The sequence below is a fragment of the Nomia melanderi genome, chromosome 10, assembly GCF_051020985.1.
Source record: "Nomia melanderi isolate GNS246 chromosome 10, iyNomMela1, whole genome shotgun sequence".
NCBI classification, from domain to species: Eukaryota; Metazoa; Arthropoda; class Insecta; order Hymenoptera; family Halictidae; genus Nomia; species Nomia melanderi.
This window is the reverse complement of record NC_135008.1, coordinates 6,045,381-6,063,047: the sequence shown is the minus strand read 5'-3', so window position 1 is coordinate 6,063,047 and position 17,667 is coordinate 6,045,381. Positions and strand designations below refer to the sequence as shown.

The window sequence follows — 17,667 nt, the reverse complement described above, 5'->3', positions numbered from 1 at the left end:
TCGAAGAAACGAATTCGAGGAAAGAATCTTCCCCGAGGAATCTGAGAATTAACGAGATCGTGCTCGCCGGGTAGAAACAATACGAAGGGAATTCGGGTTGGATTCCTGCTTTAACGCGATTATTAACGAGACATTGTTACCTCTATATTTTCACTCGTCATTATTTCGCGTCTGCCGAGAATCAGAATGATTAAACTCTTTCATTCGTCCGGCGATGAAGCTGGCTACACGCTTCATTAAAACTGATTCCCTTTCATAGCGAAACTTCGTAATTTTCACTCCAACTTTCCAAATATAAATGCAATGACGGGAAACGCAGCGTCGAATAGCAGCGACAAGCCAACCGGTCTTCCCGATTAGCAAGTTAATCGATTCGGATCCTCCCGGACGAACGGGGCGATCATTAAACGGGGTGACGCGCGATTTCTCGTGCGGTTCTCGCCGCGAAAGGATACTTGCGGGCGGAATTTAATCCGCGGCCGCGAGCTCCGGGAAAAAAGAGGAGAATCCTCGGGAGTCCCATAATTCAATTAAACCCGCCGCGTCGGTATTTAATGGGCCGCGACGCTGTAACTTCGTTTTGGACCGGTGCCACGGAGCATCGGTCCGCCAGTCGGATGTAAAGGGTGAATCGGTCTCGTGTATTTTTTCCCCCCCGCTCCCTTCGATCGATCATCGCCGGCGACCGGAAAGAAGCGGAACAGTGCAGCCACCAAAGCGGAAAAAGGACGCGTCTCGCGGACCCACGGTCGGTTCTCTTCCTCTATTTTCCCTCTCTTTCAGCCGGCCGCAGTCGGGGAAGAATGAATCGAAGCCGGGATCACGGACCCGAACGATTTCAGAGTATTGTTACGCTCGATTCTCCTTCCGGTGGAGATCGAAAGGGACGGTTCACTGGAATCACGCTTGTTCTACTTTGCCCGGCCTGTTTTCCCTCGCAAGGGAAATGCAATTGGCTTGAAATTACTTCTTGTCGACGTGCCCGTGACTCGGGGCGAATCAATCCTTTATCATGTTCGAATCGCGAGTCGAGAATCACTGGGAATCAGCTGGACAAGGGTTGAAACGCGGCTTGTTTATTAAACGTTGATAACGTATGGATAAAGTAATTAAAGCGTGACTCATGGATGAAGAAGTTTTCGGTTCGATGAGTATCGGTAGATTCTCCGGGTATTTCTAGCCCGGATATAAAGATGCAGAGACACGTGAAATATCTAGAATTTCAGAACAGTGTGTTTCTAACGCTCCTATTCCGCGGAATATTCGCGATGGACACTGCTCGCGCGAGAAATGTTGAAGTCGGGTCGAGATGAATTTAAATTGCGAGCCGCAGCAGCACGGTCCGCGCAAAAACTTGCCGGTAAAAAGGTTAGCATGCAAATTGCGGGTTCAGCAGCCGGATGTTTAATGCGGTCGATGCTCGTCAAAAGACGGCCGAGATTTAAATAAACATTCACATCGGCGCGTCGATTGATTCTCCTCGGGTTTAAAATTCAAATCCCTCGTTAACGAACAAGAAACGCGCGAGACGATGCGCTCGGCGAGCCGAGATTCGATGCTTTTCGGCGAAAGGATTGACGTTGACGAGGCGATACGCCGTTGCGAGGAGACATCGATGGCGGCGGGCACGACTCGCGCCGGATCAACGTAAAGAGAACGCATCGATTCGATCCGCGGCACGATAACCGAGAGTTTTCATCGACGTTCTTTCTATTTCACGGTCAAACAGTTACGAATACCGCATTCAATCTGCTACAGCCGATTTATAATCCCGCAAAGTGGCTGCCGTCGAATGCTGTTCGATCTTGTTCCGCCTCGCATCATTGCGCAGATGCATCTGGGTTTTTGCATCGGTTTAATCGAGATCTCGCGGGAAATTAAATATTGACGTATCGTACACCGGTTGTCGGCGTTCACCTACTCCTTTTTATCGCGAAATATAATCCACGGCTTGTTTGGAGATCTGACAGGATTTTCGCAAGGTCGATAATATTCTATCATCGGCGACGGGTAAATATAAATGAATTCGAACCTCGCTGATACGCAGTAAATCAAGTTAAAGCAATGAAGATAATACGCTCATCGATTTACTCTGAACAACCCGGTAGCGTCTGACGGGCACATTATGAATTGCTTCTCGTACGGAGATAAAAATATCAAAGAAATATCAGAAACATAAATTATCAAAGTTTTCTACAACAAAATTCTTTCGTTCCGCTTCAACGATTTTCCACGAGTTAGCCACGATGCAACTACATGCTGAGTCGTTAACACTAAAACTACCAGACAAAATGACTCGTTCCTAATTTCTTTTCACACTTACTGAAAAGCTAACAAATGCTTCTCTAAAAAATCATTAAACAAACCGACTCAGTAATACGCAAACCGAATTGCTCGATTGAAATCTCAATAGACGCACCCGTGAACTTTCTACAAGGAACTTAAAGTCAATCTGCTCGGTAGTTAAAGATCAAAAAACGGAAAGAATGACAATTATCTGAAAACCATAAGATAACAAACAGGACTCACCTTCGTTATCGATGTTGAAGATCCCGATCCCGTCGCCGCTCCTGATGGTGTATCCAATCCTGGAGTCTCCGCCCAGAGGGTCCGCGTCCTTCGCACGAACGGTCGTCACCAGCGTGCCGACGGGTTGGTTCTCGAACACACTCGCGGAGACGACGAAATCATCGAAAACTGGGGGATGCATGTTCTCGTTCACGTCCACGATCTCGATAATGACCATAGTTTCGGTGGACAGGGACGGCTCGCCGCGGTCCTTCGCCACTATCGTCAGAGTGTGCACCTGGCGCTCCTCGAAGTCCAAACTCTGGGTGGTCCTGATCGTGCCGGACACTTTATCGACTTTGAAATATCCCTCGCTCTCCATGGCGTCGGACAGGAAGTACTCGATGTCCCCTCCGGCGGCTTCGTCGGGGTCGGTCGCGTCCACGACCGCCACGACCGTCCAGATCGGCACGTCCTCGCGGATCTTCACCGTGTAGCTGGACAACGCGAACGTGGGCGCGTTGTCGTTGACATCGTCCACCGTCACCCTGACCAAAGCGTCCGAGTACAATGGCGGCATGTCGGTGCCCTTGCCGCCGTTATCTTGCGCCCGTATCCTCAGCTCGTACAGCTCCTGCCGCTCCCTGTCCAGCCTGCCGAATACGCTGAGCACGCCGGTCACGGGGTCCACTCGGAAGTCGTTGGTCTCGGTCACTAAAGAGTAAGTGACACGCGCGTTCTCGCCGAGATCCGCGTCGGTGGCGTTCGCGCGCCAGACGTTGGTCCCGTTCAGCGCGGTCTCCGAGATCCTGAAGCTGGCTAGAGACTTCTCGAACTTCGGCGCGTTATCGTTCACATCTAAGATCGTCACCGGTAGCATCCTGGAGCTGGACTTCTGCGGCTTGCCCAGGTCGTAGACGCTGATGTTCAGGAAATACTCGCTCTCGCGTTCCCTGTCCAGGTAGCCCATCACGTTCAGATCGCCGGTGTCGGGATCAACGCCGAACACGGAGTCCCGGTCGCCGCTGGATATACAAAACACCAGCTTCCCGTTGTAGTCCAGATCCCTGTCCCTCGCTCGTATTCTGACCAGCGTGGTGCCGACCTTCACGGACTCGTTCGCCTTAATTTCGCTGGGGAAGTCGATGAACTCCGGCGTGTGCATGTTCTCGCCGTATCTGCTGGGCGTCAAGGTGTACTCGTCGTCTTTGGAGGGCATATTGTTCCTCTCCGCGGCGGCGATCGCCTCGGTTAACCTCCTGGCGACCCCCGTGTCGCGGCACTCGAACGCGCCGCCCTGGTCCGACAGGATCCTCCCCTGCGAGCCGAGGTTCCTCTTCGCGTTCACCAGGTGCATGTGCACGGGGTTCACGTCGGCGAAGTGTGTGCCGTCGGTGGCGGTGACGTTCACCGTCCTCTCCGCGGACTTCACGTCGGAGAGATCGCAGGCGACGGATAAGATGCCGCTCGCCGAGTCCAGGGCGAAGCAGCCGTCCTCGTTACCGGAGACGATGCGGTAGCTGATGATGTTGCCCACGTCGAAGTCGATCGCCGACACGGTGATCACTTCCGAGCCGATGGCCACGTACCGCGGCACGTGGCCGGTGCAATCGATCCTCTCGAACTGCGGCCGGTTGTCGTTCACGTCCCGCACTTTCACGTGAAGCTGCATCTCGGCCTGTCGCCGGTAGGGCAGCCCCCAGTCGCTGACCCGCACGTGCAGCAGGTACTCCCTCTTCATGGTCTCGTAGTCGAGCACCTGTTTGGTCCTCACGACGCCGGAGAAATGGTCGATCTCGAACGGCACCTTCTGAATATTGTCGATGCTGTACGAGATGTAAGCGTTCTCGCCGGAGTCACGATCCTTCGCGGTGATCTTGACCACCGAGGTGCCGGCCGGCTCGTTCTCGTCGATCCAAACCTCCATCTCGGACTGCTCGAACGTCGGGTCGTTGTCGTTCGTGTCGACCACGTTGATCTTCACCTTGGCCGACGACTGCTTCCTCGTCCCGGCGTTCCCCTGGTCCACCGCGGACACCGTCAGCGTGTAGAACGCCTTCTTCTCGGCGTCCAGGGCTACCGCGGTGTACAGCATCCCTGTCTCCGCGTTCACGTAGAACTCGCCGCCCTCGTTGCCGCCCACGATCTCGAGGAATACCAGAGCGTTCCTGCCCTCGTCCGCGTCGGTCACCTTCAGCCTCATCACCGGCGTGTTCACGGGAGCCGTCTCTGGAACCTTCACCTCGTAGATCTCCCGGCTGAACACCGGCGCGTTGTCGTTCAAGTCCGCCAGGTGCACCGGCACGAACTTGTAGCTGAACTTTTGCGGCACGCCTCTGTCCATCGCGCGCAGCGTCAGGTTGTACCCTTGCACCGCGGTTTCTCGGTCCAGGAGGTGCAACACTTCGATGTTATACTCGCCCGAGTGCTGTCTGCCGGCCGGTCGCACTCTGAAGTGACCGGCCGGGTCACCGCCCACGATGTCCAAGCTGGCGATCTTACCGTGAACACCTTCGTCCTGGTCTACCACTCGCACGATCGCGTAGATATCAGCGTTCGAATGTTCCACGATGTCCGGCAGATGGTGCACGTAGATTTCGGGCGTGTGCAGGTTCACCTGACGCACTCTGATCGTCACTTTCGCTGTGCTCGGCCTGCTGCTACCTCCGCCGCGGAACTGCGCTCCACGGTCCTTAGCTAGGACCACTAGCTCGTGGATCGCTTTCTCGGAGTACCTGAGAGAACAGACATTGTGCTTTTCTTTCGTTTCTTTTCGGTTTTATATTATCTGGACGATTGCTCAACGTATACAGTTATTTTCTTCTACGTTTAGTCAGCTTCGCACGCGTTCGAAGTTGGAATTTTTCTAGTATCTTTGTTGAAAGTGAAATTGCATTGGAACATTCTTAGAAGGTTTATAAACGTTCATGCCCGCATTCCGAAAATATATTTCTCTGCTTGATTATTACCTAACTGACTGTACGGAGCTCGGAGCAATTTTTCTTTAGATTTTAGTCAGCCCTGTTCGGAATGGAAATTTTCTTGGTATCTTTGTTGAATGTGAAGCATGCAAGAATAATGTATAAACGTGCGTGCCCGTATCCCATAAGTATTCGCCCGGTGAAAACTGTAGATATGTTTTATATTCGCGATCGCGTTTCATTGAATAATCGTTTGAACTACGAGCATTCCCTTTCGAAGCAACTTGTGTTTCAAATATTTTCTTCGTTGTGTTTACTATATTACAATCGCCCGTTCACGGTACCCGTGTACTGCATTCTCGTTCACGGACAATTTACTCCTCAACAATAAATTCAAACAAGCGACTGCTCTGCGAGGGCGTGCCGAATGAACGGCCGTTTACACGAAAGAATCCGAAACATTCGGAGAATTTCTGAACCGTAGACGTTTCTTGTGCAAGAAATTCATTTGCAACTGACCATTCGACAAGACAAATGTCCGCTGTAACATTAAAACGTTTCGCGGACCTGCGTTTCTTTTGAAACTATCGTTAAGCATCGTAAGAACAATAAAGACTCGAGTATACGGTGCCGTAACGTTCCCAAAGAAATGACCGATTCGAGAAATATCTATTATCTAATTCCAAACGATCGCAGCGAAGTTAAACTCGCCCTCGAACCAGACAATCCACAAAAGAATATAATTCCACGAAAAAAATTCAACGCGATCCTAATCGAGAAATAGCTACGCGTCACCCGAAAGAACGAAAAAACGAGTAGGACCGTAAAATTAGCTATCGAAGCGTTAATAACCGTTTCGCATCTCCGCATTCATCGAAATAAAACCCCGAAAACAGAACAGAGCCCTCTCCTTAAATCGATCAGAGATCCTGCCAGCCGGACCTTCGTAACTCCCAGCCAATATTCATCAGAGCCAAGAGAGCAGACGAGTCGAGTGGATACGATCCGCGCGGATCATCAAGCGAAACAGGAGAATTCTATTACGTGGACCTACCTGAGCGGCCTGGTGAGCGTGATTACCCCACTGACCGGGTGAACGGCGAACTGATCGGTCTCCTCGGCGAAGCTGTAATAAATCTCGCCGTTCCTCCCGAGATCTGCGTCCTCGGCTATTACCCTGAGTATGGTGCGGTGCAGGGGCGTGTCCTCGGTTATGGTCGCCTCGTACTCGGTGGGATAGAACAGGGGGTTCAGATCGTTCGTGTCCAGGACGGTCACGACGACGGTCGTGTCCGCCTCGAGGACGCTCGCCCTGCTCCTGCCGTCCCCCTTGGTCGCGGTCGCGCGCACTTCGAGCACGTAACGATCCTTCCTCTCGCGGTTCAACACGTCCACGTTCCCGGTTCGAGTCCGAATCAAGAGGAAACAGAAATCACCGACGGTGCGCTCCTCCGCTTTGAAGAACTTGTCCCTGTCGCCGGTCATTATGCGGAACCTCACGTCGAGGTTGGCGTCCGGCGACGCGAGCTTGATGCCCATCCTCTCCTCGGGGACCACGTACGTCTTCCCGATCGAGTTCTCGGGGATGGAGACATTGTACAGCGGCTGGGTGAAACGGAAGTCTCGGCTCGGCGGGAACGATGGGTCTTCGGTGATCGAAGAGGAGGTCGACGTCGGAACGGCCGGGCTGAACGGCTTGGTCACCGAGCCGCCGCTGCTGCCACCGCCGCTGATGCTGACGCCGGCCGAAGAGGAGAACGTGGTCGATACGAACGTGTCGGAAGACGGGGAACCCGCTGTGGCCGCGAACAGCCACAGCCACAACCATGGCCAGGCGAGCAGCACGCGCTGCTTCATCCTCCGCATCGTGTCGCTAGCTCATCGTCAGTGGTTTTTGCGAGAAAAATCCGTCGTTTCCCCGGCGGAGCGAGGGGACCCGGCCTCTTCCTCTCCGCCCTTTCTATTCCTCTCGGAGCACGGCCGGCTGAAAACAGAACGGGGAGGAACGTTAGAGTCTGCTGGCTTTTCCCGGTCGCTGCGGGTGGGATCGATTTGGAAAAGCTGGATGAAGTGGCTGTTAAATCCGAGTTATCCTTGACGACAGCCACTGGCTTCCGCTCGATCGAGCGTGACGAGCGGACGACTTACTCGAAGAGGTTAAGGAAAGCCCGATGGCGGGGGCAGAGTGTACGGGGTCCTCTATCGGGCTGCCGCGTACACAACGTTGACTCGATAGGATCGCGTTATGGAACGGAAGCTGATGCCGCGACGGGTTCATCGCCGTTTCGGATCGCTTTAAATATACATATTCTAATCGGGACCCGAAAGTCTGAGTCTGATCGTGTTCGACGGTCCTCGGTGTCTCGGGCGTATTGGAACCGGGGCCTCGATCGATACGCGCCGCGCGGATTTCGACACGCCATAATTCTGCCCCCGCAGCTGGCAAACGGTGAAATTTACAAATTCAATATTGGACGGTAATTGATAACAATCGGATACGTACCGCGAACGAAAATTGTTAAACACGCGGAAAATAACGTCGCAATTTCGAGTGACAGAGGCTTCCGCCGAACTCGGTGAAAAGTGAATCTACCGTGGAGGCGATACACGGGATTAAATCGTGATTGATCTTCACGGGGTCCGGTGATCGGGATATTTTAGACTTGCCCGTTCACAAAATCCTGAACTAGCCTTCGTTCTTATACTTCCTTTCCAAACACATTTCATATTAGCTCGTAAAGATCGATATTTACGCGTATACCTGTCTTATAACGAGAACCAAAAGGAGGAGGTCTAGAATTAGAAAACAGAGCAGGCTAAGTAGCAGGAAGCATAACCCAAAGTGCTGCTCTATAGAAAGTAGGGATTATCGAAAGTTGATCGTGAAAACAGAGTAAACAGTAGTAGCAGCGTATCTAATCGACGGATCGTCTACACAAGGGAAATCCCATAGAGTCATCAGCGAGGGGCTAAGAAGATTTAATCCAGAAGTTTTCGCGTGTCGAGTATTCGATCGATCATACACACCTACCGGATCTAAATTTCAAGCCGACGGACCCGGGGAGGGTAACGCCATTACGGGAGCGTTCGTGCAGGTGTTGGCTTGGTTTACAGTGGATCCGACAGGACCAGCGATCATTTCGAGCGTGACAGTTTCAGTGGCGGAGTCTGATAACAGTACGAAACATTGGATCCGATAACGGACGCCACGATTTTGCCTATCTTCGAGCGGCTGCGAGCGAAGCCCCTCGATCGGTACTCGCTGCACTCGAAACTGGAGCTCTCATCAGCCGGGTTTCCCCGATCGTCCGCGTCGATCCGGCCGCGCATCGATCTGTTCCGCGACTACGGAGCGCACCGGTGTTATCGGAGCATCGATCGGCCGGGGCTCCGCTTCGAATCCAAACAGTCGAAGTAGACTCGCGTGTCCCGCGCCACTTAACTCCCCCGGCTGTTCAACCGGGTCCGTCAAAAAGTGAATCGCCCTCGAGATGTAGTTACAATTATTCGCCCGATAATAGCGTTACTCCATCGGGTTATCAAACGAACACAACCCCGGGGTTCATCGTCCTACAATTAAGCTAATCCCGAGCGCACCTGAATATATCTTCCCTCTCAGAAATGAATCATTCGCCGGTAATTCTGTGCGTGATCGAACGAGCCCGACAAATAATACGAAACGAGTGTATTTTAATCCCATCCGGCCCGGACTAATCGGATAATCAATTATTCCAGCTTAACCAGAAGCGATTCCAGTCTCCGGTCTCGTTTCTCTAACAGGTGTTCAGCTAACTAGCTGGGGCGTTCGTTCGTTTAGCTCGACTCGAAGAATGGGCGCCGGTAACGGCGGTGCTCGGGGGCCCCGCTCGCGGAAAAACCGTTCAAGATAAACCGGCTAATTATCGCGAAGCGTTCTCTCCTTCCTCCGTGCGCCGCTCGGCTCGCGTAAAACCGCCGGGGAATATAGGCGTAGTTATTACAACAAACTGCGTCGGGTTTCCCGGCGCGATTCGACTTTTAGGCCTGGTAACGGCCGCGCTAAATACCCGTCGCGCGGATTCCGCGTGGCCCGTTCGAGAGGAAACGAGCCAAGAAAGCGGTAGTGCCGATTCGAAAACCCGGCGTAATAAGAAACCGTGCAAACGACCGCGCGCTCGCAACTCCGGTGCAATTTTCGTGCGAAACATGCGCGCGCGTTCCTCGCGAAAGCGTCTGGCTGGCGCCGCGGAACACTCGCGTTTCGTCGCCGGCGTACGCTAACCTTGAACCAGCCTTCTTGCCCGAGACTACCTTGCTCAACGTTCCCCGAGCTCGGTGGCCGTCGTGCGTTTCGACACCGAGTGCCGTGTAAACGGACTGCCGCGAAGCGTATTAAGCGCTTCAGCTGCGAGCCGTGGATCGGCAATTATCCCGGAGACGTTCCCAACTGGGTATCGCGGTTGTAAAAGGTGGAAATTACAGCTTACAATGTTGAAGTTATTTTATGGGAGTTGTTGTTTAATCCCCGGCTAACTGGCACCGAGTTATTCCGGAATCGTTCCTTGAATGCGGTTCGTACTAGTTTCGTTTTAACGTGCTTCTTTGTACGCTGTAAACGTTATTTAATTAAAATACGAATAATAGAGTTCCCGGTGGGGTTTCAAAGAAGCGGTTGAACGTTGCGACTGTCGGGATCGTTACCGGAACGAACGGCGCGAGGGAATGCGTCGGAGTGTCAACGAGACAATGCATTTGCCCAGCGACGACAACGAGGCGAGCGTTACATGACAGGAAGTCGTAAAGTAAATTTTTCACGCCGCGTCGACGGAAAGAACTAGAAACTCGCGACCGGTTCCGAAGTATCAACAGTGTCCTAATTAGACGGAAGTTGGAGGCCAGACTGCCGCTCGCGGCTAAAACCGTAGAAACAGGCGTCGCTGGGAGACCTTTGACCGAGACGTAAAAATATCACGGCAAAATCGATCTACCTCCTCCGTCGAATCTAGTCGAGAGTGTTGAACTTTAGATGTCCCACTCAACTACTTCACCATTAACGAGCAACGAGAATCAACGGTATATTTTCTATAAAAAAAGCACTCCTGACACATTATATCTAAACATTACAAACTCAGAGTAATTAAAATAAAACGATCGGCTATTATAAACATAAACTCTAACAGAACAATCCAAGAATATATTAGAAAAGGTCAACCAAACTCGATTTAAAAATGAAGGCGAGTATAAGTCGAATTGTTTATATAAAGACACCATGCAACTTCGCTAATTACCACAGCATTGAAGAAAATATAAAATTTCATTCGAATTGATTATCCATTTAAAATACATTATATAACAGTATATCTGAGTTTTTCTATGTACAGCGATATAAGTCGACCTCAGTAAAAATTGCCACCCGCACGATTCAGTTTTCCGAAAATCAGCCGGTACGCAATGCGTTAAGATGTTAATTACGATCGTAAAGCACGCTACATCCCCTATTATCCAGGAGACAGAACATGGAAAGGTTCTCGGCGGAGTCGAAAGTAGGAAGCCGCGAAAATTCGGTCGATTTCCGTTCGCCGTGCGCGAAAGAGGAATAGCCGGCAGCGGGGTCGCTGAAAACGAATGAAAGCGATGCAGGTCGGGACCGCCGTCGGTATTTTAGCCGGACAATACGAGCGATCGCATTCGTTTACGGAACGACTGGTCCCGGGACGACGGGGCGAGACGAACGGTGGAATTAATTTTTCCAGTTTCGACGACGACCGTCGTCCATCGTTGTCGCGGCCGGTCTTTTTTTCTGTGCCGGCCGGCCGGCCGCCGTAGAACGATAACACCGATCCCGGGCGACGCGAAACGCCGCCGATACCGGTCGGTTTTTCGCGAGCCGCGCGTACGACTCCGAGGTAAATCCGATTAACAGGTGAACGCCGGTATATCGGGCTGTCGATGTACACGGTGACGCTGTCGGATTAACGTGCTGACACTGTCAACAGAGCCGACAATATTCGCCGCGATACGCGCGCGTCCGGACGCTCGATCGATGCTCGAACGCCGTTTCCAGCGTCTTCACGTTGGATTCGTTTTAATCGCGTATCGCTATCTTCCACTCGTTCTCGTCGTGATCGACGGATTATAATGCGGAGATTTCGAGCAACAAGTTTTCGGACGGCGATCGCCGTTGCTCGATATAACATTCCACAATGGGAATCACCTTTGTAACCTGCAATCAGTTGCCAGCGAGGCTCGCATGTTAACAGTGTCCGCCTATGAACATCCTATACCGTTGGCATACTCTGTGAACTTGAGTCTGGACTTGCGTCGTCTAAGTAAGACGATACCGCTTGATGAAGAAACGATCTTCGCCTAATGAGCCCGGGCAGCCGCGAAACCGGGGACAGCATTGAATCGGGACAAAAGAGGTGCGCGGAGGACCATGGAACTTAGAACATTCGTCGGATCGTTCCTCGACGGTCCACCGTGGGACACAGGAAGGAGAAAGCATGGGACATAAGGGAATTAGATCTTTCTTGGAACTGGCTGCCGGACCAGGGTAGCGGCTGCTTCTGCCGCGAGCATTCATTCATTGAATAACCGAGCCGCTAACGAAGGAGAATCCGTTTAAATATACCTTTTACATTCCGCGTCGCACTCGAGGTTTATTTTGATTCTAGTCCCCGTTCCAATTATTTCAGTCGCCGGAAAAGAAGTCTTCCGTGAGAGCGCATCGGGCTATTTCCGCCTGTGGCCCGCAAATAGCGCCGCTAAAAAAGAATCACCGGCCGACAGGGTGGTCGGGCGAGGAAAGTTACTACGCGAGACGCGTGGTTTCTCGCGGCGAGCCGCGATTTTCCCCGTCGCCGCGACGAGAATCGTTTCCTGCGCGGAACAAACCCATTATCCACGGGATAACTATTAATAGGCTTTTCAATGAGTTATAATCTTACGCGAGAGAACCTAATAAGTTCCTTCGAACAGTCTTCAAACACTAATCTCGGATTATGTTCCCCGATACGATCCGCCGATGCAGGCCCGTAATTTCTATTGATATTGAACATTTAATTACCAATCGATTCGCAGACATTTATTGCACAGCTGATTCTATTGTTCCGATTATTCTATTCATGTTCGCGCGACTGCGCCGATAAAAGTCGACGCGAACACGCGCCGAGTGATGTTTAGGCGATTCCGTGTGCAACGAATTCACGTGTCCGTTAATCCGGCGTTAAGAAACCCTTCGGGCGCAGATTACTATTCTCCATTAAACCGTTCAATAACCGGTGGATAATGTGTTTACAGTCGCAGCCGTGCTTCCGTCAAAGCAGTCGTCGCGTGCTGGAGCATCCCCGTTTTATCTCGCGCCAGGCTACACCCGGAAAACCCATTATTTCGCCATCTGTCCGCGGCACCGTTTGACTAACTTCGCCATATGCTCGCCGTGGATTTCCTCGTAGCATAAACGCTCTTTACGATTTCGCTGCGCGTTGTGTCGTCGGTTTAGCTCGGCTCCTTTTGTATCCTACGGCGAGCAGAGGCACCGAGAGGAGCTGCTTTTTATCAAACGGTATCTCACGGCTCGATCGCGTGCGCGACAGAAAGAGAGGGAGGGAGAGGGAGAGAGAGAGCTTGCTCGCCTCCTGCTCGTGATTATCGTTCCAAGGGCGAACCGAAATAAGTCTGGGACTGCATACCACCGGTGGAACGCGAGGATAGCCACCGCCTCAAGGATGACAACGTAACGCAGGTCTCCTGGAACTCTGCTCTGGTCCAGTTCCCTTTCGTTTCCCACGCTGGAACGCTCGGCCGGCGTCTTCGACGCGACCTTTGGGCTCGCCGGCGCTCGTAATGAGATTTAATATCGGTTTTACGGGGCTGCCAGGTGTTTCGAGTTTCAACGCGTACGACGACGTCGTATTCTGGATTGCAACAGACCGATTAATCCCGTCGTTCATGCCGGGTAATGGTTTCTTGCGGGATTTGACGCGACGTTCGTCGGAACTACGGACGTTATACACGTAGTAAAAGATAGACCGTTAACGTAAAACCAGCGCGGCTCTATTGTTTAACGCTGCATTCACGGAGCGCGACGATCTTACGTACAGTGAACTTTACAAACAGCGTTCGGTAGAAGGGTTATAACGATTTTCATCGATACGATTACACTATTTTTAAATGGTCGAACGAGCGTCAATTTTCCTAGGGATAATACGATAAAATCTATGGTAAACGTTCGTTGGACGAGATCCACTGTGGGAAAGTTTAGCTTCGCCTATGTATTGTCTGCGCTGAATATCTGGTTCGACAGGCACCATAATTTATACTGTACGTATCAGAAAATCATATTTCACGACTCGTCGATCGGCGAGATACCGTCCGAACGTAGAAACAGAAAACTTGAGTTTACTCGATAAAGCGAATAATGGATGGTGCGGCGGTTAGCTAGACCGCGCGTTATTTCTCGACAGTTATTTCTGAAAGGATTCACGCTTTAAGGTGTTCAGAGACGAGACTCCATTGTGCGTTGGCCAGTGCGTGAAAAGGCTCTCCCCGGCAGGCTGGCTCGCAACGCAGCCGGCAGCCGTCGCGTCCCCGTATTACCGTCGGATGAGATAAAACTGGCACAATGCGTTCGACGCCGCTCGCGGACGATTGTTTCAGGTTGCTCGGGGATTGGAAGGAGGTCAGCCCGTTCCGTTTTAATTATCCGAGCAGACAGTCGGCCCTCGCCGATGGAAACACAGAAAACGACGTCTCCGCTCTCCGGGCTCGACAACCGGATCGAAGTGTCGGCTGTCGACAAAGCCGGCCGAGAAAATGAATATACGAACGGCTGGGGCTCGATAACGCGTTCGACGTCGCGGAAAGTCTCCCCCGTTGAAATAGGATCGTCGCTAGCGTGCTAACGCTATTCTCCGCGCGCGACGGCAACTTCGAGCCAGCCCCGTGCGATAGCCAGAGGTACGGTAAAGGGAATAGGAAAACTTTCATACTTTTTTCCATCGTTCCCGACGACCGTTCGGCCGACAGACTATCCCCGGGAAAGGCCAACTGACGCGAGCCTTTCGTTTTTCACGCGTTCCCGGCGCAACGATCGATCAATTAATCACTCCATTAACAAGATTTTACTAAAATCTTTCTTTTCGCCGCGACGGTTCGCCGACAGTAGGCGTGGCAAACTTCGGGCTCGCCGCGAAAGACGGTCTGGCAATCAGCGTGAGAGGTAACCGTGTCCACTGCTCTCTATAATCGCGCTATCGGTACCGAGCGATCTTCCACACACCCCAGGTTTTTCCTAATCTATGCCGCGGATAAAAGCGAACGTGCACCGCGCAGCGAATCGCCGGGCGTGAAAGCTGGGAGTGCTCGCGAATTATAAAACTAGTTCCCGATGCCTGCCTGCCGGGCAAAAATGGTTCTACTTAAGTGTTTTAAGTTTGCACGTGACGCCGAAGATTCGCGTGAAAGCCCCAGATACTTCATCGCTCGCGGAGCGACAGCTCGGCTTTAAGTGGCGGGGCTGCCGGCCGAATGGCGGAGCGTGCGAGGGATGCGAACGGGAGGGACGAGGATCGAACGATCGCGTGGAAACGCGATCATTAGGGTACTTGTCCATTTCAGAGTAAAACCATCGCGAGTTCCTCTCGAGAATATTCCTCAAAAGTGCATACCGCCTTGAGCGCGACAATAAGTGTCATAATTTTACTCCAGAACATGTAACACGCTTCTCGTGCGACACTATTAAGTAGCCGAACTCACAGTTACTCTCAAGAAAGTATGCACTTTCGAGAAATGCGTACATAACTACTGTTCAAACTGAAACGAGCGCGTAGTTTTTTCGTAACCTTCCTTTGTGGTTAATAGAAACAAAGGTGCAACCGATGGAAAAGCAGAAGAGGCGACGCTCTAACCGCCGACACCCTCGAACAGCGAGTAATCGAATAATGCAAATTCAACGGGTGACCACCGCCGATTTTCTTACGTCCCCCGCCAGCGGGTACAGTCCGCGCGCATTTTTGCCGTCTCCGGGAATTTCTTTTCCCGTTGGCTGCCACCGGTATTCGCGCGAGGCCTCGGAGGGGACACTCCGTTCGTTTACGATCATTTGGCTGCGGCGACTCCTCCGTGCCAGCTACAGGGAACCGCGTTTTATCGTCGTCCCGTATCTACGCGGTGAAAATCGACGTCGGTTTAAACACCCGACATGTTATACCTCGTTATCTGCGAATCGTAAAAGCTCGGTGCCGGGAGAGCGAGAGAACGAGCGAGCGAGCGAGTCACGTCTTTTACTCTGACAACGTCAACTTGCGCGTAAATTTTCTCCGATTTCTACAGGCTGGCTGGCCGGCTGTCTGGCGAGCCCGGTTCCATGAAAAGTTTCGACCCGCTCGCTTGTTAATATCAATAGGAACGAGTTTCGCGGCGACTGGATACCGACTGATCGATAATACGGTCCTTCGAGATTTCCTTTCTTTATGTCTGCCAGAATCTGTTAACTTCCAGTCCACGGGAACGAGATTTTGTATTTAAATCGATCGTCCGTGGCGGGGAAAAGTTCCCGTTCTAGTCGGCTCTCCTCCCTTTTTTCTCAGTTTCCGCACTCTTTCGAGCTTCTTAGCAGTTCCCCGGGGATAATCGAGTTTGCTCTCGCTGCACGGGTTCACGGTGTTTTCGGTGCATCGGGATTCTTTCTCGCGCCCGTGCTCCAACAGTCGAACCTTTTAATCGCAAGGAGAAGCGGGACGTTAATCGTTCGTATTGTTATTCCAGATTCCATTCGCGAGTACGAACCTTTCAGCGTTAAGAAATCCGAAGACAAAGGGTCGAATCCAGTTGCCGTTCCGCTGACAACTTCACCCTCCTCGCTACCCAATGACCCAGAGCGTACCGGGGGTCCGGGGCACGCCGGCGCGGAACAATCGCATTGACAAACGAGCTATAAGTGGCCTAATCGAGTCCCTGGCTCCCCGGGGAAGAGACAAGGGCGCGTTCCGCAGGAAGGGCACAGGAAGACCCGAAGCCCACCCGCATTCGAACGTCGCCCCTGACAAATGGTCGCTGACGATTAAATCAATCCAGGAGAGACGCCCGTCTCCGCCAACGACGCGTCATATCGCCCGTTCACGCTCTCCGCTGCGCGATCGCGAACGTCGTCGAAAGAGAATTAACAAGCACGGTTGTTTGCCTGCCAGTCGATCGTCGGAGGATATAAAAATACGCTTATATAAATTATTCCTCATTCCATCAAGCTTTTCTCCAGTTCCCGAAGATACTGGATTTAAATATTTAATACTCCCGGAGTTTCGATCCATTTATTATCAAGATTCATGTCCCCGTTGTATCTCATCGTAACGAGCAAGCATTGTATGGTATCATACACAATACAGAAAAGCTTTCAAATAAAAGTTCAGCGAATTACAGTGATCTGATTTAGTTCGTCGCCAGCGATCCCCACGGTATCAACGATTATAGACGCGAAGCCGAGCATTCCTTCGTCTACAAGGTGAAGCAAAATCGAACGATAATCGAGCCAAGGGTACGCGGTAATTTAAACATCCATCGATTCCGTATCCTTCCCGATCCAATGAATATTCCCGCCGAGCAACCTTGACGGTTCCGCCGGACCAGACGTTCCGATCGGATCCATTAACCGGTCGCGGCGTTTCCGAAGTCCGTAATTACGCTAGGGCGAGCCGCTTTCTGTTAATCGCGGGACAAAACTTCCCGAAGGACTGCGGGTTCCTTTCGCGACGATAATATCAGCGCGCCGCGATACGGCCGAGATGGAATTCCGAGTTTCCACCGGCGAGTCCTCCATCCCGGGCCGGGCCGGGCCAGGGTTGCCGATCATAAAACGTCGAAAGAGCAATTTCACCTCGCCTTGAGTTTTGTTGCCGGTAATTAACAGGACGGTGGACACTGGAATCGCGGACGGACATTAATCGACTCGGTAACTGCTCGTCCTCCCCACGGGGGACTTAATTACCCGTTGTCCCCGCTGTCTAACGAGTATCAAACAAGCGCTGCAAAGAAGCTTTCTACCTTTCCCTGTTTAGAATTTCCCGGCACTTTCTCCGCGGCGCGAACACCCCCTTTCCGTTTCCACCGGGCAAATTAAATTGCGCATTCACGCTCGTTCCGACGTGAACACTCCTTTCCCTTTTCCCCCCACTAAAATACAGCTTCGAATTGAATTTCCACAAACGCCACGCTTTTCACGGTAAAACTTAATTACATAGTTTTAGCGATTCATTTTTCGTGC

The 17,667-nt window shown here is 51.9% G+C and overlaps 1 protein-coding gene across 10 annotated transcripts in view; it reads right to left on the bottom strand.

The window, feature by feature from the left end:
* Window positions 1-17,667, bottom strand: part of kug (FAT atypical cadherin kugelei) — a 424,350-nt gene that overhangs the window by 275,946 nt on the left and 130,737 nt on the right. For 9 of the 10 annotated variants that reach the window (XM_076371210.1, XM_076371212.1, XM_076371216.1 and 6 more), the window contains 2 exons: window positions 6,484-7,413; window positions 2,530-5,243 (listed from right to left, as the gene is read on the bottom strand). In XM_076371210.1, coding sequence (XP_076227325.1) covers window positions 2,530-5,243; window positions 6,484-7,295 — 3,526 coding nt within the window. In that variant the 5' untranslated portion in view covers window positions 7,296-7,413. The remainder of the gene's footprint in view (window positions 1-2,529; window positions 5,244-6,483; window positions 7,414-17,667) is intronic. The other variant, XM_076371219.1, reaches the window with a different exon arrangement.